Below are 24,380 nucleotides of genomic sequence, written 5' to 3'. Positions count from 1 at the left end.
ACACTTTTTAATTTTATTTGGAAAAGTCTTGTATATATCACTCACTCCCAACGTACACCATTTAGCCACTTCACAAAGCAGTAACACTGTGTTCTTGAAGACGTGAAAGTGCCAAAAGCAAGATCAACATAAGGAAAGCGTGTTGGTGTCAATGTGATCCTCGTCTTTTAAAACATGGAATGTATGCAACAAAAAAGGCAACCATAAATATGTACATCCCTGAAATAAACTAATACAATAGATGAGAAATAAAATACAAGAAAATTGTGGGTGCCAACAGTTCTTCTTCAGCATAGTGTTGTGGTTTCTTCTCTCCCTTTCGACGGATTTCACAGTTCATTTCATGAACACCATCTTCTTCTTCTTTCTCACGCTCTTACACTCAAACGATCCATTTCATTGTATTTCTTTATAAAGCGTGGGAAAAAAAAACTTCTTCATTCGTTATCCTATTAGAATATAGAATTTCACAATAAATTCAATGGCTTATGAATTTGACTAAGGCATTGTCTCTCTCACACACACACACACGCACACACACACACACACACACACACACACACACACACACACACACACACACACACACACACACACACACACCATCACCACCAGCCCTTCTGGCAGCCTGGCACATTGCTTATCTGTGCATCTCCACAATGAACCTAAACACACAACACAAATGTACATCCGCCATGCTCAGCTTCGGTCGTGTCTCTTTCAGTCCTTCCTGACCACCCTGGATTGCCCACACAGTGGAATCATTAAGGGAAACTACAAACTACAATCAAAAGGCATGAGTAGAAAGGGGGGATGGGGGAATTGGTTAGAACTCATAGTCGTCTTCCGCCATGTCGATGGCCCAGGCAAACTTCTCTCGCTGGGTTTTGTTGTAGACCTTCTCGATGGAGATGTCCCACTTCTTGCACCTGCACAGAAGATGACGAGAGGAGCAAAAGAAGGGTCAGAGATGAGGGAAAACCAGATAGGGCTAAGAGAGGACTAGGGCTAGGAATGGGCTAATGCTAGTTGAGGGCTAGGGCTAGGGGAGGGTGGGCTTAGGCTTATCCTGTGGCCCAGCCCAACCACAACAGACACAGAGGGAGAGGGGGAGGGAGAGGGAGAGATCCACATACTACCACAGTAGAGGAAGGAGTTTGTAGTGTGTGTGTGTGTGTGTGTGTGTATGTGTTTGTGTGTGGACGCTCCCGAGCCTTAGAAACAAACCCCATTGTTCCTCACTCTCTCTCTCTCTCACACACACACACACACACACACACACACACACACACACACACACACACACACACACACACACACACACACACACACACACACACACACACACACACACACACACACACACACTTCTCCTCTTATTTTGCTTCTGCGGCTGTTCGTTTTTTCTTTTTTTTTGGTCTCTGCTATTTTTTTTGTTCCCACAGCACAAAAGCATTTCCTGCCTTTCTGTCACAGAGGTGTATCTCTAACGGCCCTTTTTGCTAAGAAAACATGAACAACACACACACACACACACACACACACACACACACACACACACACAAACATACAATCACTACACAGACACACAAACACACCATGCTACTATTATTTCCCCATTTAGAGGGATTGTTATATCCCCCTATTGCTAACCTACACCTATAATACTAATATGTGTACTAATAATGACATAATTTAGAAACTACAGTTTGAAATGAATAATTATTATTATTGATTAATAATCATGTCTTTGATGCAGCAGGCCCAGCGTTCCCTATGCAGCAGCCTCAATAGAGACGTCAGTACCAGGCCACAGAGATGCGGGGGTCCAGGTAGTTGAGCTTCGAGGTTCCCAGAGCGATCTGTTTGTTCTCCTCTCTGTCGGTCGCCTGCATCTGAAGATTCATCAGCTGCTCTTCTATCCTCTGTACTGTCTTACGCTTCGTTTCCACCGTTCTGAGCGAGAGAGAGTGTGAGAGAGAGAGAGCATAGTAGGTGATGGGAAGCCGTGTTGGGGTGAGGCCAGAGCGAGGGAGGAAGAGAGGGAGGCAGAGAATGATGAGATACTTGATCACATTTGATGAGGAACAAAGAGATGAGGATGGAGTTAAAGGCATGATGGTGTCACTTAGACTTTGGAGAAAGTCACAGCTAGCGAAGAGGATAGCGGTCTCACTTTTTGCTCTTTTCATCATGAGAAGCCTTGTGATCTGCCTTGGCAGTCTTCAGCTGTTTCCTGGATGTAGCCAGTTGCTTCTGTTTGTCATCAATCTGGAATCATCACAAACACACTTCTGTTCATTTACTTGCCAAAATATGTATCTATGATCTACGATACGATGCGATATGATAATACTACCAGTCAAACGATTGTACATATATACTGTGAATCTACTGGACAAATCAATTACCACGGGGTACATCCAACTAAATGATGCCGCTGTTTACCTTAGTCTGCAGGTTCTGCATGGACTTCTCAAAGGTCTTTGGTGGGGCTCTCTGGTGGTTACAGAGGACGGCCACTGCCCGGTTGGCCCGGTTGTAAGACAGGATCTTGCCGGGGAGGTTGTCATCGGCTGTCCACAGGAGACAAGAATAACAGTGGGGAAAGCGTCAACATTAGAGCAGAAAAGATCGGACACTCTTGCATATCTTGTTTTGCGTTTGGTTATTCACGTTTGCTTGCTTGAATATAAACTCAAGAGGTATCGGTATCTAGCTTTCTTTTTCCGTTAGGGCACGTCAAGTTCCGTTGGTGTATGCTACACCACCGACGTCTGTGAGAGTCACTCACGGGAGGTCAGGGCCTTGAGCTGCTGCTGCAGGGTGATGGAGGCGTTGTAGGTACGGAACACCTTGGCCGTCAGGCCGTCCATCAGCTCCTGTAAGTGCTTGTTCAGAATGGAGGTCTACCGGGAGAGAGAGAGTAGTAGAGTAGTGAGTGGAGAGTCTGTGCGACAAGAGGAACAGCCTCGGTATGAATTGCATGTGAACTTGAGGAGGAAGGGTACACACAAGCATGTTGCTGTGAGTCTGTGAGTGTGTGTGTGTGTGTGTGTGTGTGTGTGTGTGTGTGTTTGTGTCGTACGTTGAGTCTGTCGAAGAGGTCATCCTCGGGTTGCTTGTTCTCCAGGAACAACTGGAGATTCTTGAAGGCCTGAAGATGTGGATTTAGTATTAATACATATTCCATTTAATGAAAAGTACTACACACGAGTATGGTGTCGTTTGAAATAATGAATGTAATGTCACATGTCTGCCAGCTGGGGATGCCATTTGATCCTTTTCAGGATGGAAAAGCACAGGTGTTTTTGTTCTCCATGTGTTTGTGCAAATAGGGAAACGGAAAGGATTTGGCTTTGGATATTTGTTTCTTTAAGAGGAAAAGAGAAGATGCTGTGTGTGTGCGTGTGTGTGTGTGTGTGTTAGTAATAGCAGGAAACAGACTTCCCCCTGAGGCAGAGTTGACGGAAAGTGTTTAGGGTCTGGTTCACCTGTCTGTGCAAACATCCTCCTTATCTCTCTCTCATAAGCACACTGACACGTACACAAACCACAGTTGACTTGTTGTGACCTTATTAACGCTATTGCCGGCCTTAAGGAACAGCCACAAATGAAGAAGACAGTATATGAACACTTTGAAGTTGTGTGAATCTCATCTGCAATCTCCAATTGCACATCATCATCACACGGTATGTTCCTGTTCCTTTACTTTGAACTATCTCTCTCTGCCTCTCACGCTCTCTCTCTATCTGTCACTCTCCATCTCTATCTTTGTCTCTTTCTATCTGTCTTTCCTCTCACCCTCTTCTCCACAGGGATCTTGTTGTAGTAGCGGATGGAGTCTTTCCCCAGGAAGTCAAACTCCACCACATACTCCTGATCGTCCATCTTGGGGTAGAGGTTGATGTGCTCCACTCTCAGGGAGCAGCAGCCCACCGTGTCCGCCGTCTCGCCCTCCTCCTTCTCGTTACCCGCTCTCAGCGCCAGCTACAGGGGGGAGGGCACACTGCACGTCAGCATCACCAGGCTACAATATGGCCAGAGGAGAGCCTAGCTAGGGCCTGGCTAGAGCCTGGCCAGAGCATGGCCAGGGCCTGGCTAGAACCTGGCTAGGGCCTGGCTAGGGCCTGGCTAGGGCCTGGCCAGAGCCTGGCCTGGCTAGAGCCTGGAAAGACCCTAGATAGAGTTTCACCATAAATCCCCAGTTGAAATGTAGCGCAACACACATAAATACCACACTATTATGTCTGCTGTGTTGCTTCTCCCCTTCGTAGACAGAACCAGCAATTACAGGAATATTAGCTAGACTTCCAGTCCCTCCAAACAGAGACTAGGTTTTCCGCTCACTTTGTCTATGAAGTAGAGGGCCACGGCTCTCTGCCGGATCCTCATCTCCTTGGACTTCCAGTCATCTCTGTACTGAGCTCGCAGACGCTCCACACATTTCTTCAGCCGCCGCGCCGTCTCGTACTTCTGCCAGTCCTTCTCCCCCTATGTGCACGCATGTGTACACACACACACACACACACACGCACACGCACACACACACAAGCAAAGAAACAGATAGAAAGGAAGTGAGAAAAGAAAGTGAATAGTGCAAGACCGAGAAAATGTTGACATTGAATTATTGAGAAATGGAGATATATAAGAGGGAGAGGTGAGAGAGAGTGAGAGTGAGAGTGAGAGAGAGAGAGAGAGAGAGAGAGAGAGAGAGAGAGAGAGAGAGAGAGAGAGAGAGAGAGAGAGAAACGACAACGAAAAAAAGAAAATGTCGTATTCAGAAAAGTGTGTAAAATCTGATGCACGGTGTGGGAAAGGCAGAAGCTCAAGAATATCCATTGAAAACATCTAACGTATTTTTTCAATCCCATACGACAGGAGGGGGACTGCGAGGCGGCGCTGGTGCCACATGGGTACCTTGATCCGGGAGCTGGGGTTCAACATGATGTACTTGATGGAGCCCTGGATGTTCTCTGTCCAGGACACCAGCCACGTCACCTTGTTGTCGTGGCGCAGCTCCTTCCAGCGTGTCCCCGCGGGGGGCTTAGGGTGCTTTGAGTCCCTGCAGACAGGAGAACTACATGTGAGCACTTGGGACCTCGAGCAGTGAACAGCTCTTTGCTGTTGACCGCTAGAGTCATGTTCGGCTGCTGTTGGGACAATGGAGAAATAGCGCGGCAAAAAACACAATCTGTTGAACAGCAATAACGTACGGGGTAATCGTTTCCCCTGGGGAGAAGTTGTTGTTTCGCCAATAACAAAGAGTACAGGAAGACTACATTTGACACAGTGCAGGGGTAGCAAGTGTTTGTGTGTGTGTGTGTGTGTGTGTGTGTGTGTCCCCCTCTATACATGTGTGGCTGTGTTAGTCTACGATATATGCCACACGCATCTCATATCATGTCCAGAACACAGCACACTGTAGGCGGAAGGAATGTAATAACAACAAGGTAAATTAACAAAAGTGATTATTTTGTCGACTGCTGTAACGGAAACTGGGGACCATAACAATAGGACAGGAGAAGGGGAAGGTTATAGTATGAAGGAGAGGTGTAGTATCTGGTGAAAAACAGGAAACCAGATCAAAACTGACACGTACACATTATGATCATTGTTATTATAAGGCACAAGAGAATAGTCATCAACCCACAGTTAGCGTTTCCTCTTCCAGAGAGATGACATGAATCACACACCTGGTATAGAAAAAAAGTATTAACAGTCTTGCACACTGACTCCTCCTTGTGGCCAGTAGGCGAAACTACACGTGACAATGGCTGTGGATTTGGGGCTAGCTAGGTCACTCACTTGCTACAGTTGATGATGATGTCCTCTGGCCTGATGCGGCGCTTGAGCATGCCCATCTTGGGGTGGTCGCCTCGTCCGCGGAAGAGACCGGGGGGCTCGATACGGAAGTTTCCGATGCGCTCTTTGTGGTTGTCCATGATGCAAAAGCCGTACTCCTGAAGGATCCGCTCATTCTCCTCTTTGATTTTCTGCGGAAAATGTTCAAAATGCATTCAAAACTCCATCCATTACATGTGGTAGCAGTTTCGGGGTTAGGGTGTTGTTGGTGACTATGGGAGTATGCTGGCGTTTGGATGTTGTGTGCTTACCAGTTTCTCATCTTTCGACATCTGTTTCCTGGCTTCCGATTGGGCCTTGAAGTACTCGCTCATCTCATTGAAGTTGCACTTGTTGAGGTCGACGATCTTTGACTTCTCCTCTGGTGTCATTTCCTAGGAAGGAGAGCCAGAGAGGAAGATATTGAGCAATGGTACAGGTGAAAATATGCTCTTGAAAACTAAAACGAAGCAGGCTCTCACCTTTCTCCAGTCTTTGAAGAAGTTCTTTCTGAAGATGTCCTTGGTGGTGTACTCGTGATCCAACATCTTGGCGAAGAAAGTGGCTACCTCCTCAGCAGGCGGGTTCAGTTTCATTTGCTTACCTTAAGGAACCCAACATGAAGAGAGAGGTGCGTTCACACATCACCATGAATGAACCCATTGTCGGGAAGTAACATTCTCTGTATAGCCTCAGAAACACTGTGATCCTCACCATCGCAGTAAAACCTGACGTGGAGAGGAAGGGGCTCATAGGGGAGGGCAAACACGGGCCCCTTGTGTTCCAGGAAGCGCCACTTGGACCCATCTGTGGCCCTCTCTTCTTCCCACCTTACAAACCAAACAGAATAAATAATAAAAAACACGACGGGAACATTGGTTGGTGCACACATAGCGGAAAAATGCTATATGACCCTTTTACCCCAATTTAGCATATGTGTTTCACTACTATTTGTATGATATTCGTTATACGTTTATATTACATTTTCTTCATATATGCAATATTAAATGCCCAAATGCTGCACATGTACATATGCCGGTACATGAGCAGAACCACTGTGTATCCCTTGAACTCACCATTTCCACTTCTCTTCCTCCTCCTTCTTGGGTTTCTTTCCTTCCATTCCCTTTTTGACTTTTGTTTTCTTTTTGGGCTTTATGTCCTAATACACATGTCAAGATATAATTTCTGGTTAAGTATATATACACACATATAAAAATATGCACATAAATTAAGATCCCATTGACTCAGTGAATATGTGAAGGAAGGCCCTTCCTCAATGTACCTCCTCCTCCTCTTCATCATCATAGTCTTGTCGCCTCTTCTTGGCCTTTTTCTCATCTTCTTTCTTAACTTTTTTGGGCTTGCAATCAAATCTAACAAAAAAACAAACAAAGACACGAATGATGCATGCGTCACTGGCTGCAGAAGTTATCCATACGCTGGATGTATAACTATGTATTGTATGTGTATGTGTGTAAATGTAACTACATCAGCAGCAACTCGCCCGTCTGACTGTATTTGTAACCATTTAACATTTGTTACTCACTCCTCGTCATCTCGTTCCCTCTTGGTTTGCTTCTGTTTGGGCGAGGGTTCAAATCCATTGTCGTCCGGCTCACTCTTAATAGGAGGTGGGCTTTTATCTCTGAGTCAATATTTGAAGACAGATAGATAATGAATAAACACAAAAGCCAGCTATTGAGTCTATTAAAGCCACCCACCAAACTCATTACATTACTTATTATTCTCTTTGTTGTATCCTTTTTCCAACGTTTGAATCAATTCACCAATCAATTTAATAATATAATAACAGTTATATATACAGTTAAATAAATACAGTTACATTAGTAAGTTATATACAGTTACATTAGTAACTTGTAAGTTACATTAGTAACTTACAAGTCAATTCTTGTATACCTTGCATATCCATTTTCATTTTCCCTTTTCGGTTTGTCTATGTGGATTGATTTGACCTGGGAAGATACAGAAGAGTGTACTTTAAGCATATGTCTGCTCCAAAGGGTTTGTAGTAAAGTCAGACAGACGGCTGCGAAGGCAAACCTTCTCGTCTCTCCTCTTCTCTTTTTGTTTTTCCCTGTGCTTGTCGGCGCTGCCGTTGCTGTGTTTCAGCTTCTCTTTCTCTTTGTCTCGCTGTTTCTTCTCAGAGTCTCTCCCTTCTCTGTGCTCACTGGCAAAACAGAAGTCCAAACAGAGAGGTCAGAGGTCAGCGGGGCAGGGGTCAGACGGTGGCTACTTATCAGATAGTAATTCATTCCTGACTTAATGATAGTAAAGAAGCCATTAACAGTGAAAGGAATTAATGCTGATAGCAACTGACAAATAAAGAGTAGAAAACATCAGTTCATAGGCATGACTAGGAAAATACACAATAACACAGGGCGATGTGTCGATGTGGACGATTGGTCGATGTTATGGATTAACCAAAAATACTTGTAGGTGTATTTGTGTGATTGCTATTAAAGGAAATGTGTTACTTGACATAAAACAACATAATACATTAATCTTGATGATTTACTGAAAATAATGTCTAAAATGTAAATATTGCTTCATTATTTGCTTTATAGTTTTACATTTTAATAATTTACAATCACAATAATCACAGAATACAGTTGACAATCCTCAAAAGGTTGGCAGTAGTAGGATTAAAGGTATTGACTGAGAAGACATGTTGCTTGTTATCCTTTGAGCGTTCCTTTGACATAGAGCTCTCCACTTAAATGATTGGTCAATACAGAGGAGAGGAGAGGAGACATTTGTACAGTAGCCCTACCTGTTGCTGTGCTTGGCTTTCTCACGTTCCTTGTCTTTCTTATGGTCTTTGTGCCTGTGTTCTTTGTCTTTGTGCTTGTCTTTATGCTTGTGAGAGTCTATAGGGAAACATGTGTGGTTCACTTGACATGTAAAAACTCTTCACAAAAGGTGTTAACATATTATTCATCTTGTGAATATAGCAAAATTGACATTCCCGTTAGTATGGCTTTGATATAATTTTTAATATGTATTAAACGATATACATACAAATATATATTTCTAATAGTAAGATGGGAAAGATTACAATATTTTTTACAATTAATATTATTTTACAATAAATGTACAAAGCAGAACTAGGTCCATTAAAATAGAAATTGGAACAACCTATCTTTAGGCTATTCCACCCTCACACAAACTTGTGTTCAAAAGTAAAGCGTTAAAAAATGTACTTGATGAGCAATGTCAAAGCCAGAGAGTTGGTAGAATACAACCCGGGTGCTTTCTAGGAAGCATATCTTGATCAACAGAACCAACACTAGAAAAGGGCTTTATCCTCCTGCTTCAAACCAAGATTATTTTGCTATTGCAACATATTGTCAATTTCTCTGAAGCAGAAATCCCACAACACAAGACGGTGATATTGACCAAGTCAGGTACGTGCGTAAGACCGAAGAAAACATTTCACATTCTTGCAATATTTAGATCAGAATATATAAAGTGCCAGCGGACTTGGCCTTGATCATCACCTCGTGGCGCCCCGCTGTCATCACAGCTGAACAGCGGCTGAAGACATTCCCATAAGAACAATAACAATCATCACTCTGTTCTTATGAAGGGGGCTTGGGCCTAGGCCTACTTTCCAAAAACAATTGCCCCAACATTTGTGGATCAACACAAACATTCCTTAAGTCAAAATGAGTGGCCACATAACAAACATGGGTTTAATTATAAGGAAATCAATGCCATATGCTTTTTATCATGTATTTTACATATTTTCTTATTTGAAAAGTTTACAAGTGAAGTCTAATGATGAATCATTATCGCCCTGACGAAACAATAAACTGCTGCGTGTGATATCATACAGGCACAATACAGCTGGTCAAAGGACCGCGATACGGGCCGACAGTGGAGATAGGCTCCCGGCTTTCGCCTCCATATCACGGCAGGCACTTCCCTCACTGGTCGGCACCCTGGCCGTCAGACAGAGAAAAAGAAAATGGCGTAGAGACTAAGTCCTCAACCCCAATTCTGCTACTTTCGGCTCTAAAATTAGGCATATTTGCACACATATTTAATAAAGCTATCGCATGCATAATAAACACGACGCCACGCACTTTAAGAATCAATCTTTAGAATTCAATATTTACAATCACAAGGGTAATTTTCATACCCTGTTTTTGAACAATAGACGCAAGAGAGTGGAGGAGAAGGGACTTAGTCTCTGGGACGCCATTTCTGTCCTTTAAAAACTAACAGTAGACAGGTCACGATTTACAATAGAAATCAGGCTTAATGTGAATGAAAATCGTTATTGCATGACCTACCGTTTGTTTTAGATCCAGAATTGACCTGAAAATTGGAAAGACAAAGGTATTAAATATTTCTACTTTCTAAATGCCGGTGTCTTGGTTAATCAAGTTCCAGTGGGTAGAACAATAATTCCTGGATACATCACCACATTTAATTGGAACCGCACATCAATTAAAGCTATGATCGTGATAAAGATAAGTATTTAAACTTATTTACTTCTATCGATTATTGCATACCCTATAATTATTAGCCAACCATGACACTTATTATCAATACATAACTGATGTGTGACAGACGTATAAAGACAACGCTGACAAAGAGCTACCTGGTAATCTGTATTTCTATGATCTCCGCTCATCTTCAAGTTGTTGTGTAAGTAAAAGGCAGCCACAGAAGACAGCTGTACAAGAAGCGACGTTGGCACAAGGAATCCTTGATAGTCTATGGAATGGAGTCGGTGTGCGCTGGTTTAAGTCCCATTATTTAGACAGTGCGCATGCTCATATCAATTTGAATGGCGAAAGGAAAAAACTCTGTGGGGTACCTCCCTGACAAAAAAAATCAAAATAATGCATAACTGACTCAAATACGAGTCAGTTACAAATACTTAACGAGGACCCATTCAACTTTCTATTTTACTGGGCTACCATGTGAACATCAATTAAGGTAAATTGTTCCAGACAAAGACTAGTTGAAAGGTTATAATTTAACCAAATTCTGTCAGTACATTAATGCCCATCCCCATTATACACACACACTGTATCCATTATTGCATATATGTATTGTTACTTTTAATGTCAGCAATAAACGAGAATATATAAATCTTAAATAATACAAGGATTTCACAAGACAAAGCAGTAGAAAATTTAATTGACTTTTACAACATAATTATACAATCATAACAAGATCTAATATCGGTCTTCACGTGATTAATCCAGCATTAAAAAACAAAAACACATCATTCACACAACCTCATAACCACACACTAACTACAAACTCACATAATAGCAGGGACAAAACAGAATTTAATTATTTTAAAACAATAATCTGTACATGGGTTACACACTCCAGTGAAATTCATAATTCACAAGCAGGAAACCGTTATCAGATGATTACAAATGTTTAAAGTACAGTTCACAGGGTACCACAACTGCAGTCAGGCCTATTTAGACTTCCTTCGTTTGGCCTGAGTGGGACTCGCTCCAGTCTCTGGGAAAGACAAACAAGAAAGATCATCTGTTGAGATGCATGTGAGTGGAAAGAGTTGCAGCAGTGTTACAGAAATCTATTTGTGGCTGAATTAGAAAAGTAAGGCATTCATGACAACCAATTGTGGATTATAAAGTGATAATATAGTACAGATACAAGAGTACATCCATATGTACACATATTCTCACAGCAATTTCTATTGTGATATATAGCTTTTTTCAAAGCAAATGTCATCATTTACATAAGGGATATAGCCAGTCCCAGAATAAGGACATTTATTCATTGTCATTATTGATACGCCAAATTAGAGGTCCAGGTTCATAGGGAAACCAGTGTCATTGTAAATGTATCACACACACACACACACACACACACACACACACACACACACACACACACACACACACACACACACACACACACACACACACACACACACACACACACACACACACACACACACACACACACACACCTTTGGAAGCAGCACTGGAGGCGGCGGGCCTGGCCGACCTCTTCCTCATCCCGCTGTCCGCTACGGGCTCGTCCTCCGCCTCCTTGTCTGCCCGGGAGCTCCTCCGACTCGGACCCTTGGGCTTCTCCACGGCCACTCTGGAGAGGCGGACAGAGGGAGAGAACGAATCGAGACAGACAGAAGAGTGGGGAGGGAAGAGGAGGTTGTTAATGGGGGTAGGCACAGGAACCCTTTAACCCTCCTCTGGTCAGTTACAATACCACATGGGACTCGGCTGTTTCTCCTCGTCTACCACAGATACTGTCCGTCTTCAGCCCCCACCGTGTCCACTACGAGGTGGCAGGGTCGGTGTGGTCACTGCGCGTGTCTTGGCAGCACCAGTACGGCTTAAATACATACCTTGGGACTAAGTTGATGGGCGTCTTTCTTTTCTTTGCCCATCTGTGATAGAAGTGGAAAAACAGCGGTAAACTAAAAACTGTGGCGCGCACAAAGCATGGGTTTACTTTCCCCTTAATATTTTTGGGAAAATTAAAATAAACCAAGAAAGGAAGAAATGTGATGGCCATAAACAGAAGGTGAGAAGATCACTGAAGAGGAAGCTGTAGCCTCATCCTTAAGAGAATGAGTACTGCGGTTTATCTTTCAGAGACATGCATTTGAATTGTTGAAATGTTGCATGCCATGCATACATACCAAGTGTTGGGGCCACGCGGCTCATTGATTTCACCATGTACCCCCCTGGCCAACCAAATGAACTCCCTGAGTTTCAGTAGAGTTAGAAATGTCTAAGAATTTCCCGTTCACAAGCACTGCACTTTAGACTTGGCCAACTTTTGAGAACATCGGCAGAATGGTATACCTTTATGGAAGCCCAAGCCCACGAATCACCACATGGTTGAAAAAATAATAAATGGTCAATATTATTCCAGAACCTCACCCTTGCTCTGTGACGACTTCTTCAGATGCTGCAGAGTAAAAAAGAGAAAAAAGGTTAGCATCAGTCATAATCGAGATATATAGGACATATATCATTTCTATTACCATGTAAGAATGGAAATAAATAGAAACATACTTGTCTTTTCACTGGCAATAGGTTCCTGTGACTGTGGACCGTCAGGCTCAATTAGTGCTGGGGAAGAGCATGAAGACATGTCAGCTCATACATACAACGGAAAACTCAGTGGAAAGCATCCTGGGAATAGCTGATAGCCAAACACCTACCTGGAGGGACTGGGGCAGACTGCGAGGGAGGGCCCATAGCTGGGGACTCAGATGGGGCAGCAGCCTCTCTGTTAGGATCAGGTGGTGGCGAGGACGTGGATTGGGCCACCTCTGAAGCCGGCACAGGGGCGGCCGTTACAACGGATGCAGGGGGACTTTGTACAGGGGCAGGAGTGGGGAGTGAGGTAGCAGAGGAGGCAATGGTGGGCATAGGAGCCACAACAGGAGCCTGGGTGATTTTAGTCGAGACAGCGGCGGGAGCAGAACTTGAAGCCTGGGTGGGAGCCTGAGGAGGGGCCGCAATGGGTAGGCAGGGAGTTGGGAGTGGGGATGGAGAGGACACTACGGTGGACACTTTTGAAGCAGCTGCCGTGGTCTGGGTCACTAGGGCATCAGTTTGACTGACTGGACAGGCAGAAGTAGAGGGCGGGGCTAGGTGAGCCACAGCTGCAGTGGTAGGCACTGCAGCCTTCTCCTTGGCGCTCTGCGGTGGGTCTGGTGGACAGGGCACGGGGGCTGCCACCTGCACGGGCTTACTCTGAACCAGAGCAGGGGAGGTAGGCCCCACAGGGCTCTTTCTCAGCGGGGTTGTGGTCCCAGGACTAGAACATGTGGGCGGGGAGGCCAGGGGGGGCTGAAAGGGAGACGGTGACGGGGCAGGAGGGCTGAGACGGGTTGGTGGCTGGCTGCCTAATGGACTGGACTTCTGACCGAGGGCTACCTGTACTACGTTATCCGTTTTGAAAGTCCCACAGTTCGTCTGCTGGGGGACCGGGGGTGTGACAGCTGGGGACGGTGAAGACGTATTGGTTGCCAACTGGACCTGGCCCACAACTGTTCTAACGGGCTGAGCGCTGGATACTGTAGTGCCAGAGGGCTGGGTGGAGCCTGGAGCTGGAGAGAGCTGGATGTTTGTGGGTACTGCGATAGGTGCTACCATGGTTACTGGCTGGGACACCATGGTTGTGTTGGGGGCCACAGGGGCTCCAGGGACCTGGAAAATAGGGTTGATAAATACAGGTTTGGTAGTGATGAACTGGGGCGGGCGTGGAGTGGGGGTCTGCTGTCGGATGTCCTGCGGCCTAATATTTTTGTTGGGAACGACCATGGTTGCGACCATGCCTGGTGGTGCCTGCGACGTAGGGGCAGGAGTGATTGGATTCGAGGTAACAAACACAGTAATTTGACTGGGGGCGATGGGGCTTGCCGTGGCGGGTATCTGTATGACAGAGTGAACACCAGTCGCAGGCTTGGGGCTAGGGCTCGGCTTGGAGCCGACAGAGCTGGTGGTGAAGCTGGAGCAGACAGCCACTAGAGGACTGCTGTGGCTAGAAGAGGCTAGCTGGGGGGCTACAGCGAGGGTGACATTAGTGTTTGGAATTAGAGCAGAGGCGTGGGTCGTGGTGACGATGCTCTGAGTGGGATGGACAGCTTGACTCAGGGTGGCGCTATTGTTGAGGCTGGGGACGGAGGTTGGATTAGTGTTGTTAACGTTAGTGCTCGCAGTTGTCTGCACGCCAGGGCTGCTGGTTGGAACGCAGGGCGCCGACTTGGGTTTAGCTTCCACTTCCACCTGGGCAGGGGTTGGAGCCACAGGGCCTGGAATGTCTGAGGTCTGAGAAACACTGGGCTGTTGTCTTTCTGGAGCCGATGGAGGCTTGGGACTCTCCTTTCCCACATCCCTGGCAGGCGCGCTCTGCGTGGGCCTCGGAGGCATACCAGCTGCGTTGGGGTTTTCCAGAAGCTGATTGAGAGACACTGGTGCGTCCTTTGAAGCAGACAAGGCCTCAGGAACAGAGTCTGGCGTGGGTGTCGTGTTCACAGGTTGCCTCTCAACAGAACCTGCTTGCGGTACAACTACACCCTCATGTGGTGTAGGGACACGGGGAGTAGCCATTCTAGTAGGGGCAGATAACTCTCTGGTAGGCTGAGGGTGGGTCATGGATTGGGGCTGAGGCATGTTTCCCTGGCTTTCTTTGGGTCCTTCAGTGGGGTTAACCTGCATGCCAATGAAGGTGTTCTGAGCAGGCTGAGTCTCTGGGCTGGCAGCAACTGGTGAGGGCATGGATACCAGATTGGGGGCTACCGAGGGGTGGTTCAGCATCATGGTCGATCCCGGAACATTTATCATCTGCTGTTGGTTGGGAGGACCAGCGAGAGCCATCTTTGTCCCCTTCTGCCTCCCTGGACTTGGAGTGGCTGCCTTCCGGCTAGAGGCTGGACTGGACCTTCGACTGTTGCTGGGACTGGCCCTTTTGGCCTGCCCTCCGGACTGCTTGTCCTGCTTACTTCCTTGACCTGCCGCCCCACCTGCAGAAGAGAATGATTGCTGCCCATTGTTACCATTGTTTCCACTGCCGTTATTCGTGCTGCCTTGCAGGTTTAAGTTCGGTGGGGCCTGCCCTATAGCCTTCAGCGTAGTGGGGTTTAGACCCTGTTGGTCAAAGCCCCTATTCAGGTTGGGTTGCCTTGGAGGCAAGGGAATGTTGATTTTAGGGGGAAACAGCCCTGCAATGGAGGCATTAAGTCGCTCCGGGGACAGGTTGATTTCGGACGGCTCAGTGCTAGGTGGCCGATTAGTCGGAGTCAGGGGGTGATGGTATGGCCTGGGGCTTGCCCGGTTGGGGGTTTTGGGCCTGGAGCTCTGCGAGGTTGTTGGAACGTTAGGGAAGTGGATGCCAGGCATGGGGCCTCCTTGTTGCGCCTGTGAGGGGAGCTGCTGCTGGGGACTGGCTCCAGGGTGCTGGGGCATGGACGGCGGAAGAGGGCCCTGCTTCATCATGTGAGCATTGGATGCTGGATTGACCATCATCTGTTGTGCTCCATTTCCAGACTGCATCACCAGCTCTGGGACTCCAGGCCTGCCCTGCATCATGTGGGCTCCTCCAGGGGCCTCTTCTGTTTCAGACCCTTGGGAAGCCGGCCCGACATCTGGATGAGACATTCTCCGCGGTCCTCCAACAAGCTGGACAGAGAACAGCACATATAGCATAAGCGTAAGCAAAGTGAAAATCTGAAAATAAACGTCACGTGAGTTTACAAAGTAGGTCCTCACCTGTGCGTTGACCCCCAAAGGCATCCCTCTAGGTTTGTCAGGTGAAGGCGGCACTCCTACATTGCCCTGCAGGTTAATCATAGCAGGCATACTTCCTTGTTGGGAAACTGGCATTCTGTGAACGTCCCCTGGATTGACCATCCCCCTGGGAGGCAGTTGACCTCCAGGAGGAATGGACATACGGTTCTTAGCCTGTTCCTGCTGCATCTTCTGCATCATCATCATCTGCTGCTGCTGCTGTTTGTGAAATGATGTTGTCACAATCTTAAACTGGGGACCTATAAATATATGTATTGTTGTTGCCATCGAAAAAGAGCATTAGAAAGGTTTTAATCTTACCTGCTGTTGAAGGTGTGGTGGCTGGGCTTGCTGTTGTTGTTGCTGCTGCTGCTGCTGCTGCTGCTGCTGTTGTTGTTGTTGTTGTTGCTGCTGCAGCTGGTGAGGATGCATTTGAGCCTGGGGTTGGCCAGGAGGCTGGGTTACGGCCATCCCCTGTTGCCCCTGCATCTGCATTTGTTGCATCTGCTGCTGTTGCATCTGTTGCTGCTGTAATTGCTGCTGTTGCATCTGCTGCTGCATCTGCTGCTGCATCTGCTGCTGCTGCTGCAAGTGCTGCATTTGTTGTTGTTGTTGTTGCTGCTGCTGCTGCTGCTGCTGCTGTTGTTGCTGCTGCTGTTGTTGTTGAATAAACTGCATGGGCACCTGCTGCAACACCCGCTGCTCTCCGGGTTGGGCAGTGAAGGCTAAAGAGGTAATTTAGAAAAAATATATTATTACAATAAAAACCAATGTATATACATTGTACGGAGAATTGGCCTGGGCGATATGGCTGAAAGACATATCACGATATAACTTGATCATATTGATCGATATCGATAACTATTGATAATTTTGATGACCTAAAAAGACTAGGAATTACCATGCTGGATTTAAACACTTCTGTTTAACACTTTATAACCTTCCACCGTTCTTCATTGATAAATACTCCAATGTTGATACAACAATGAAAAACACTCAAATATTGTAAATAAGTATGGAATCATGTTTGTGTAACAAACCCAGTTGCTAGATTCGGTGGTCCAGTCTCAATCATTATTATCAATATATATTGAACATTTATTTATTAATTATTTTTGTTTTATATTAATATTGATCAAAAGTCTATCACAATACGATAATTTATTATTTTATTGCCCAGGCCTAACGGAGAACTTCAATTACTAGAGAAAGGACATGCTGAAGGAATTTCATGTCAAGTTAGATATACATTGATATAATAAACAATTACCTGCAGGCCTGTTGGGAAAATCAGGGAGTTTAGGACCAGAGTTATCCATGACTAAACTGTGATCTCCAGCCATCCCAGGTAGGTCAGAGTCCTCCAGACCAGAAGCCCCATCCAGACCGCTGACGAATGCAAGACAATTTGCAACAACTAAACATACTGCACCATAGCAGCAGTAAACAAAAATGTGAACAAAAATCAAAGCACGTGTGCATGCCTTACCCAAGGCCATCAGCTTGCTCTCCAACTTTAGGTTTCTTCTTCCGTGGGGGTTTCTTCTTCTTGGGCTTGGCCTGGTTATTACCCCCGGGTCCTTGCTTTGCTCCCGGCCCAAACTGGCTGGCAGAGATATCACTCTGGAGCAGGTTGACCAGCAATGGGCTGGTCAGCGTTACATCCTTGTTAACCGGGAAGCCTCCTTGCGGTCCCACGGCCCCCGCCATGGGCATCTGCCCTTGGAACTGTGGGTTGAAGTTCATGCCATGCCCTTGAAAGTGGCCATTGCCCACCTGCATGTGCTGAGGGGTTCCCATCATGCCTTGCTGCTGCTGTCCCTGCATATCGGGCAGCATCTGTTGGACACCCATTTCACCCGGGCCGCTGTTTGGGTCGCCCAGTGGATGTTGGTGTTGCTGGGCTGCCTGTTGTTGTTGTTGTTGTTGTTGTTGCTGCTGCTGTTGTTGCAACATTGCCTGTTGTTGTTTCTGCTGCTGTAGCTGCTGCTGCTGCTGTAGCTGCTGTTGAACAAGGGGATGCCCAGCAGGCAGCCTCATCTGCTGCCCGTGCATTCCCATAACCTGGTTTGGATTCCCGGCCATGGGAACCTGCTGCTGCTGCTGCTGCTGCTGGTTCATCTGTTGCTGTTGCTGTAGTTGTTGTTGCTGCTGCTGCTGCTGCTGCTGCTGCTGTAATTGCTGCTGCTGTTGCATTTGCTGCTGTTGAAGCTGGTGCTGTTGCTGCTGCTGTAACTGCTGTTGCTGGAGTTGAGCCATTTGTTGTTGCTGTTGTTGCTGTTGTTGTGGAGTCAAATGCTGCTGCTGCTGCTGGCCCACCTGGGCCTGGAATGGAACCATGTTCCCTGGAACATTTGGTGAAGGGCCCCGCATCATCTGGCCAGGCATTACTCCTGCCGGAACCTTTCCTACAAAAGCCTGCTTGTTCCCTTGCATCTGATTGGGAACCATTTGTTCCATCATGGTGTTCTGTTGCTGCTGCTGCTGCTGCTGCTGCTGTTGTTGTTGCTGCTGCTGCTGTTGCTGCTGTTGTTGTTGTTGTTGTTGTTGTTGTTGTTGTTGTTGCTGCTGCTGCTGTTGCTGCTGCTGTTGCTGTTGCTGTTGCTGCTGCTGTTGCTGTTGCTGTTGCTGCTGCTGTTGCTGCTGCTGTTGCTGTTGCTGTTGCTGTAGCAGCATGGCCTGGTGCCCCTGGCCTCCAACCATCTGACCCTGCCCATGCATCACCCCCTGGCCTTGTTGAGGCATCAACTGCTTGGGTGGGGTCATCCCGCCTCTCTGCCCCTGATTTAGGGGCCTGGAGAGGACTGTCTGACCTCCACCCTGGCCTTGAACCATCTGGCTGGGGGAGGAGGACACGGGCTGGGCCTGATGCTGGAGGCCCATCATCTGGGTTTGGAGGCCAGGTTGCGTCTGGCCCATACTAGCTCCGGCAGCGGCACCAGGAGGCTGACCACCTGGTACACCCATAACATTAGCTTGGGCATGAGGTGGTCCCTGCATTGCGTTGGGAGCAACGGAAGATGGCTGTGGCCCTATTGGAAAAAAGGAAACAGCAAGTTTTGCAAACAATGTAGATCATGTTTTTTGTACCAAGAATAAAAGAAACGTAATGTCCGCAGCACTGCTTAAGCTCCCATATTAATTTAATGAAAAATTCACAGCAACATTTCGACCCTATTGGGTCTTCTTCAAGAACAAGACCCAATTCATACTTTGCACGTGACGTTGTGGCTGGCAGGCAAGAACTCCAGCAACATTTTGCCAGCGTTTGTTGCCCTCCAGGTATCCATGGTAGTCATGTGACCGCAAACTATGAATAGGGTCGAAACGTTGCTGTGAATTTTTCATTAAATTAATATGGGAGCTTAAGCAGTGCTGCAGACATTACATTTGTTTCACTCTATACTACTTTATTTGTCCTGCACCTGGCCAGAAGGTGGGATGTGCACACAACTACTTTTTTGTACTTCGTACCAAGAATCACGTAACTATGAACACATTTAGAAATAGCATTAATCCAATACCTACACAAGCTTAACAAATACTTTACAATTGAAATCACTGCTATTAATGGTGATCAAACAATAAACATAATGGCATTTTATTATAAAGGGCAATGTATCCACACACATTGCAGATTTCAGCAATATTGATAACTAACCCTAGCCAGGATAACTAGGGATGCATCAATAACACTTTTTCTCAGAGCCAAGTACAATCATGTACAAGTACTAATGTTTTTGGGACTTGCCGATATGATGAAGTACTGATATGAGTACTTAATAATACCATTACAGTTGAAATAGCTAGTGAACCCACTGTTTCATAGGGAATTCGAACACTGAGATTTAAAGTAATTTGCATGGTTATGGCCCACAGCAACTTTGTGATACTTTTTTAGTACAGTTGCTGTGTATAAGCGTTATAATGAGCTCTGTTGTATATGCAATGCACCACACAAATTACTTATTTTATGTATATGCACATTACAGAACTGTATGAGTGAGTGAGTAAATAGCTGGGCCACATATAAAAGCCAAGGAAATGTGAATTTAGTCAACAGTTCTTAATTTCAACATCCATGGCTCCATGTTACCTTGATGAGGCATGGCTTGACCACTCTGCAGCTGCTGACCAGCTCCCCCTCCTGGTGTTCCGGGGGTAGTGGCACTCACTTGACCCTGCACAAAGTTCTGATTTCCAGGTATGTTTGGAAAGCCCATGGGACGCTTTTGCATGCCTGCAATAAGCATTCAGTCCATCAGTTATGTCATACAGACTATCATTAGTCAAATAGTTTTAATCAAGAACATTTTTAAAATCCTCCCAGAATAGTTTGTTAAAGACGCAATCAGAAACATTTCAACTAGCTTGTAGCTTAGCTAAAATAACCTAGACATATATGTAGTCAACACTGATTTAAATAATGTTATCAATAAAATCACATCCTACAACTATAGATCTATTCCACAAATAACATTAGCTGGTCACACAGTTGCTGAGCAAGTTAGAGTGGACAGAACACTGTTAGCGAGTTTTCTTAACCCTGAAAGTCTCCCGCCTTCTAACCGGGAGGGGCTCAATCTTGCACTTTTTTTTTTTCTTTAACCAAGAGCTTAAGTCTGCCTACCTGGCATTGCACCTGGATGAACTTGGGCCCCTGGCTGTCCATGCTGAGGCATTCCCATAAAGCCTTGCTGCATATTCCCTTGTGGTCCGAGAGCCGCTCTTCCTGGGGAGCCCACACCCTGGGGGAAACCCTGGGGGGTGGTTGGTCTCTGGGCCATCATGGGAGGGGTCCCGGGGGAACCTTGCTGGAAAGGAGATGATGAGGAACCGGGGGACTTGGCAGCAAGGTTACTCTGCTGTCCAGGGGCTGGTGGGAGCGGCGGTGGGGGCCTAGGGGGTCCTACTACACCCCCAGGACCTGTCGCAGGGCCTTTAGGCTGAGGGGCTGCAAACTGTCCCATGCCACCCTGCTGCTGCTGCAACTGACCCTGTCCCATGGCATTAAAGACCTGTCCAGCCTGCTGGCTGCCATATGGGTAGGGAGGTGGAGGGTGGTTTGGAGTCTGAACGGCAGCTAGGGAAGGGGGGCGCTGACCGATTTGGCCTTGAGGAGGTGGCTTTCTCCATGCAGGGCCCCCTTGGGCAGCTGGTGGCTGCAGGACCCCAGATGGTAGCTGGTTCCAGTTAGGAGGAACAGCCATCTGACCTGAGGGGTTGAATGGAGGTCTAGGTCCAAGTTGGGACAGCTGTGCTTGCTGTTGTTGTTGCTGCTGCTGCTGCTGCTGCTGCTGCTGTTGTTGTTGTTGTTGTTGTTGGTGCTGCTGAAGCTGTTGCAAGGCGGCAGGGTTAAGCTGCCTGCCAACCTGCAATGCTTGCATGTGATGGGCGGCCTGTGGGGGCATTTGACCTGAGCCGTGGGGACCCGCCTGTTGGTGCTGGAGTTGCTGCTGCTGCTGAACTGACATCATTGGGTCCATCCCGTCTGGAGGAGAAGAATTAGGGTTTAATTTTCTGTGAGCTCAAGTTATGGTATAGCATAAAGTACAGGAAAATAAAGTGACAAACCTATCTGAGTGGTTGATCTTGGACCTCGGGGAGGCATCTGTCCACTGCCGCCCGGAACCATCCCCTGCCCAGCCATGCTGGGCCCAGGGGGCACCATTGATGGATTGGGCATCCTCATAGCTAATAGTCAAAACATGCATGGTCTTATTATAGATTTTTTGCAGGCAGTCACACACCATAAAACTAAACAATTAACTGGAAGATAGTACTCTCTGAAAAATATTACAATTTAAATTTAAAATGTAGTTCAGCGGTTATAAGCAACCTGGGCTTTTCCTTGATTCAACCACCTGTCGTACATTATTTTTGAATAATGGGACATCAAGTCATGGTTTATTTAGCTCAACCTTTCATTATTTGACATTTATCTGCAATATTAATGTTTTTAACAACCCAGTCAGCTAAAATAAGAATATGATTCTGTGACATTTTGAGCATAGTGTTTTTGCGTTGTCAAGCGAGCATCTGGTCGATAGTTCTACTCAGTTGTTATGGTTATGCATTGATTAATAATGGTTAAAATGGGGGGGACTCCGTTATTTAAAATGAACGCACACTTACATTATGGACCAATTCGAATCATGTAATTAACAATGGTGAGGTATGAAAAAATATTAAGGAACGTTAACCGTGTGTGCATCATACCTGGACCAGGCTGACCTTGAAACCCCATGTCCATTCTCATCTGGCCAGGCATCCCGATTGGTCCATTCACCCGGACCTCTTGACCTCTGTTCTGGCCCATGGCGACATTTATGGGTCCCTCCCCTGGACACAGCAGACATAAACACAACAGCAAGCGTTAGGTCAATATTGCCAACATGTGAACTTATTCAAATGGTTTGTGACACATGACAATAACTGAGCTCCACCATACCCTCTATTTGTACTGAGAGGATGCCCAGGTCTCTTAGCTGTTGCTGGTTGTTTTGGGCCAGCAGCCTCAGGCGTTCTGCAGCATCCCTGGGGATGTTGAAGGTAACACGTACACTGTTCCATTTCTCCACGCGCTGTGGCTGCAGTGTTTCTGAGCCTAGAAGGAGAATGGAATATGATGAAGACAATAAACTGAATTGGTAGAGATGGCGGGTGCAAAATGGGATAACATAAGAAGTTGTTAGCGCAGGTGTTCGGAAGCGCGTGCAGCCTGCTGATAAGTGATGCTTTACAAATATCCGACACTTTACCTAAATCAATAATGCTGGGTATGCCATGTACAACTCTGTTGAGTTTTTCTGCAAAGTCTTCATCCTCCAGGTTTCCTTTAAAAGCAACAAAAATTGTAAAATGTCCCTCATCCCCATTGCTCTCTTCTTTGCTTTCTTGCTCAACACAGTCGTCTTGTGTTCCGCTTCCTTGGCAACCACCTGTATCTTCTACTACATCCTCCTCTACTCCAGAGTCCCCATTGGAGTCATTATCACCTTCCAGCATTTTTGCCCCCTGGGGCAGCTGAGGTGGAATATGTGGATGTGCCATCCTCTCCCTATACTAGGAGTGGCCTGGTCAAGCTTAATCCGGTTATGCTGAAACAAAGGAGGAATGGATTTTTTTAGGTCCCAATTTTAATGGTCAACTTCGAAGATTACTAGGACACACACAACGAAAACGTTTTTAAGAAGTACAGTTTCAATGTAACTGAATCTGTTTATGATCAGTTCGATCTGCTGATGCCAGTTCCTTGAGCTCTGTAATCACCGTTCGTGCCCAAACACAATGTGCTGTGCACATATCGTGGCGATTCGATGTCATCGTTTTTTGTGCAGAAAACAACCCGATCTTCTCCTAGACATATGCATATCCACAGGCTCCCAACATAAAGCTGATCCACCGTAATGAGCTAGCTCCTTATCTGCCCGCATCACAGGCCTCGGAACAGCCATCCCTACAGACAACATCTGACACCTGAGAAATTATGCTTTACGTCATCCAGTACATGCTTGCACACGCGACGTTATTGTGTCAAGTGACAAGGTGCTTTCGGGAGTATGTCACGCAAATACTTTTGAACAAGAAAGGCAATACAATACGTTTGAAAACGTCTCATTAAAGCTATAGTCAGCCAGCTAGCCGAATCTGGCTAGCCCGTTAGCATTAATTCATCGTGAAAACATTGAACAATTCTGAACCCCTAAATTAGGCGATTAGTCGGCATGTATTGCTAGAACTAACTCACCAGAATGTACACAGCTTTATACAAAATACAAATATTTATAAAAATCCTTACCAAACACATCCATGAAAATAGAAATGTATCAGTTCGGCCTCTGCGAGCTAGAGATGCTAGCACAACATGATCACATCAGCAGCGCTGCGGAAACCAGAGCCCGTCCCAAAGGTTCCTAGTTGATTAGGTTCCTAGCCCCACGCGAAGGTCCCTTGTTGTGTATGCTCCTAGCCCCACACGAAGGTCCCTTCAATTGTTGTGTAGGCTCCTAGCCCCACACTAAGGTCCCTTGTTGTGTAGGTTCCTAGCCCGGCAGGAAAGCTCCTAATTGGATAAGTTCCTAGCTGTCAGTTAGGTTCCTAGCAGGTCAGATAGGATCCTAGCACGTCAGGTTCAGAGGTCCTACCACCAGACAAGCATACAAGACGTTTAATTGTCCAACATCCACCAATGATTACTTTGAAATGTACTTCAATCAATAAAAGAAAGCATAAGTCATTCGTTCCTAC

The 24,380-nt window shown here is 46.2% G+C and overlaps 2 protein-coding genes across 3 annotated transcripts; both read right to left on the bottom strand.

Annotated features, from left to right (window-relative positions):
* Positions 1 to 826: 826 nt before the first annotated feature.
* top1b (DNA topoisomerase Ib) lies at positions 827 to 10,507 on the bottom strand (the record flags this gene model as incomplete). Its single annotated transcript, XM_084479328.1, has 21 exons — positions 827 to 929; positions 1,807 to 1,956; positions 2,177 to 2,271; positions 2,449 to 2,576; positions 2,795 to 2,909; positions 3,089 to 3,157; positions 3,805 to 3,990; positions 4,351 to 4,494; positions 4,921 to 5,065; positions 5,809 to 5,996; positions 6,117 to 6,239; positions 6,327 to 6,448; positions 6,559 to 6,674; positions 6,921 to 7,006; positions 7,130 to 7,220; positions 7,394 to 7,492; positions 7,765 to 7,820; positions 7,909 to 8,035; positions 8,639 to 8,735; positions 10,164 to 10,188; positions 10,475 to 10,507. The coding sequence occupies 21 exons, from the start codon at positions 10,505 to 10,507 to the stop codon at positions 827 to 829; spliced, it is 2,298 nt and encodes a 765-aa protein (XP_084335454.1).
* A 494-nt stretch (positions 10,508 to 11,001) lies between these two features.
* On the bottom strand, positions 11,002 to 24,017 carry ncoa6 (nuclear receptor coactivator 6). 2 transcript variants are annotated; one of them, XM_084480050.1, is made up of 17 exons: positions 23,932 to 24,017; positions 22,892 to 23,230; positions 22,582 to 22,737; positions 22,350 to 22,472; positions 21,705 to 21,824; positions 20,761 to 21,621; positions 20,227 to 20,370; positions 17,620 to 19,162; positions 17,401 to 17,519; positions 16,452 to 16,855; positions 16,113 to 16,349; positions 13,058 to 16,022; positions 12,909 to 12,965; positions 12,774 to 12,801; positions 12,233 to 12,274; positions 11,834 to 11,970; positions 11,002 to 11,358 (listed from the first exon to the last, which is right to left on the bottom strand). In XM_084480050.1, the coding sequence occupies exons 2-17, from the start codon at positions 23,181 to 23,183 to the stop codon at positions 11,312 to 11,314; spliced, it is 7,275 nt and encodes a 2,424-aa protein (XP_084336176.1). In that variant the 5' UTR covers positions 23,184 to 23,230; positions 23,932 to 24,017; the 3' UTR covers positions 11,002 to 11,311. The 2 variants fall into 2 exon arrangements, with proteins under 2 accessions (XP_084336176.1, XP_084336177.1); XM_084480051.1 differs by lacking the exon at positions 12,233 to 12,274.
* Positions 24,018 to 24,380: the final 363 nt, after the last annotated feature.

The sequence above is a fragment of the Micromesistius poutassou genome, assembly GCF_964030765.1.
Source record: "Micromesistius poutassou genome assembly, chromosome: 15".
NCBI classification, from domain to species: Eukaryota; Metazoa; Chordata; class Actinopteri; order Gadiformes; family Gadidae; genus Micromesistius; species Micromesistius poutassou.
This window is presented reverse-complemented; position numbering and strand designations above follow the sequence as displayed.

Coding starts and splice junctions, on each gene's coding strand:
- ncoa6 (XM_084480050.1), bottom strand. CDS start 23,183: ATGGCACATCCACATATTCCACCTCAGCTGCCCCAGGGGGCAAAAATG. Junction 12,802..12,908: donor TATTGCCAGTGAAAAGACAA/GTATGTTTCTAT, acceptor TTTACTCTGCAG/CATCTGAAGAAGTCGTCACA. Junction 11,971..12,232: donor CCCATCAACTTAGTCCCAAG/GTATGTATTTAA, acceptor CCGCCTCTCCAG/AGTGGCCGTGGAGAAGCCCA.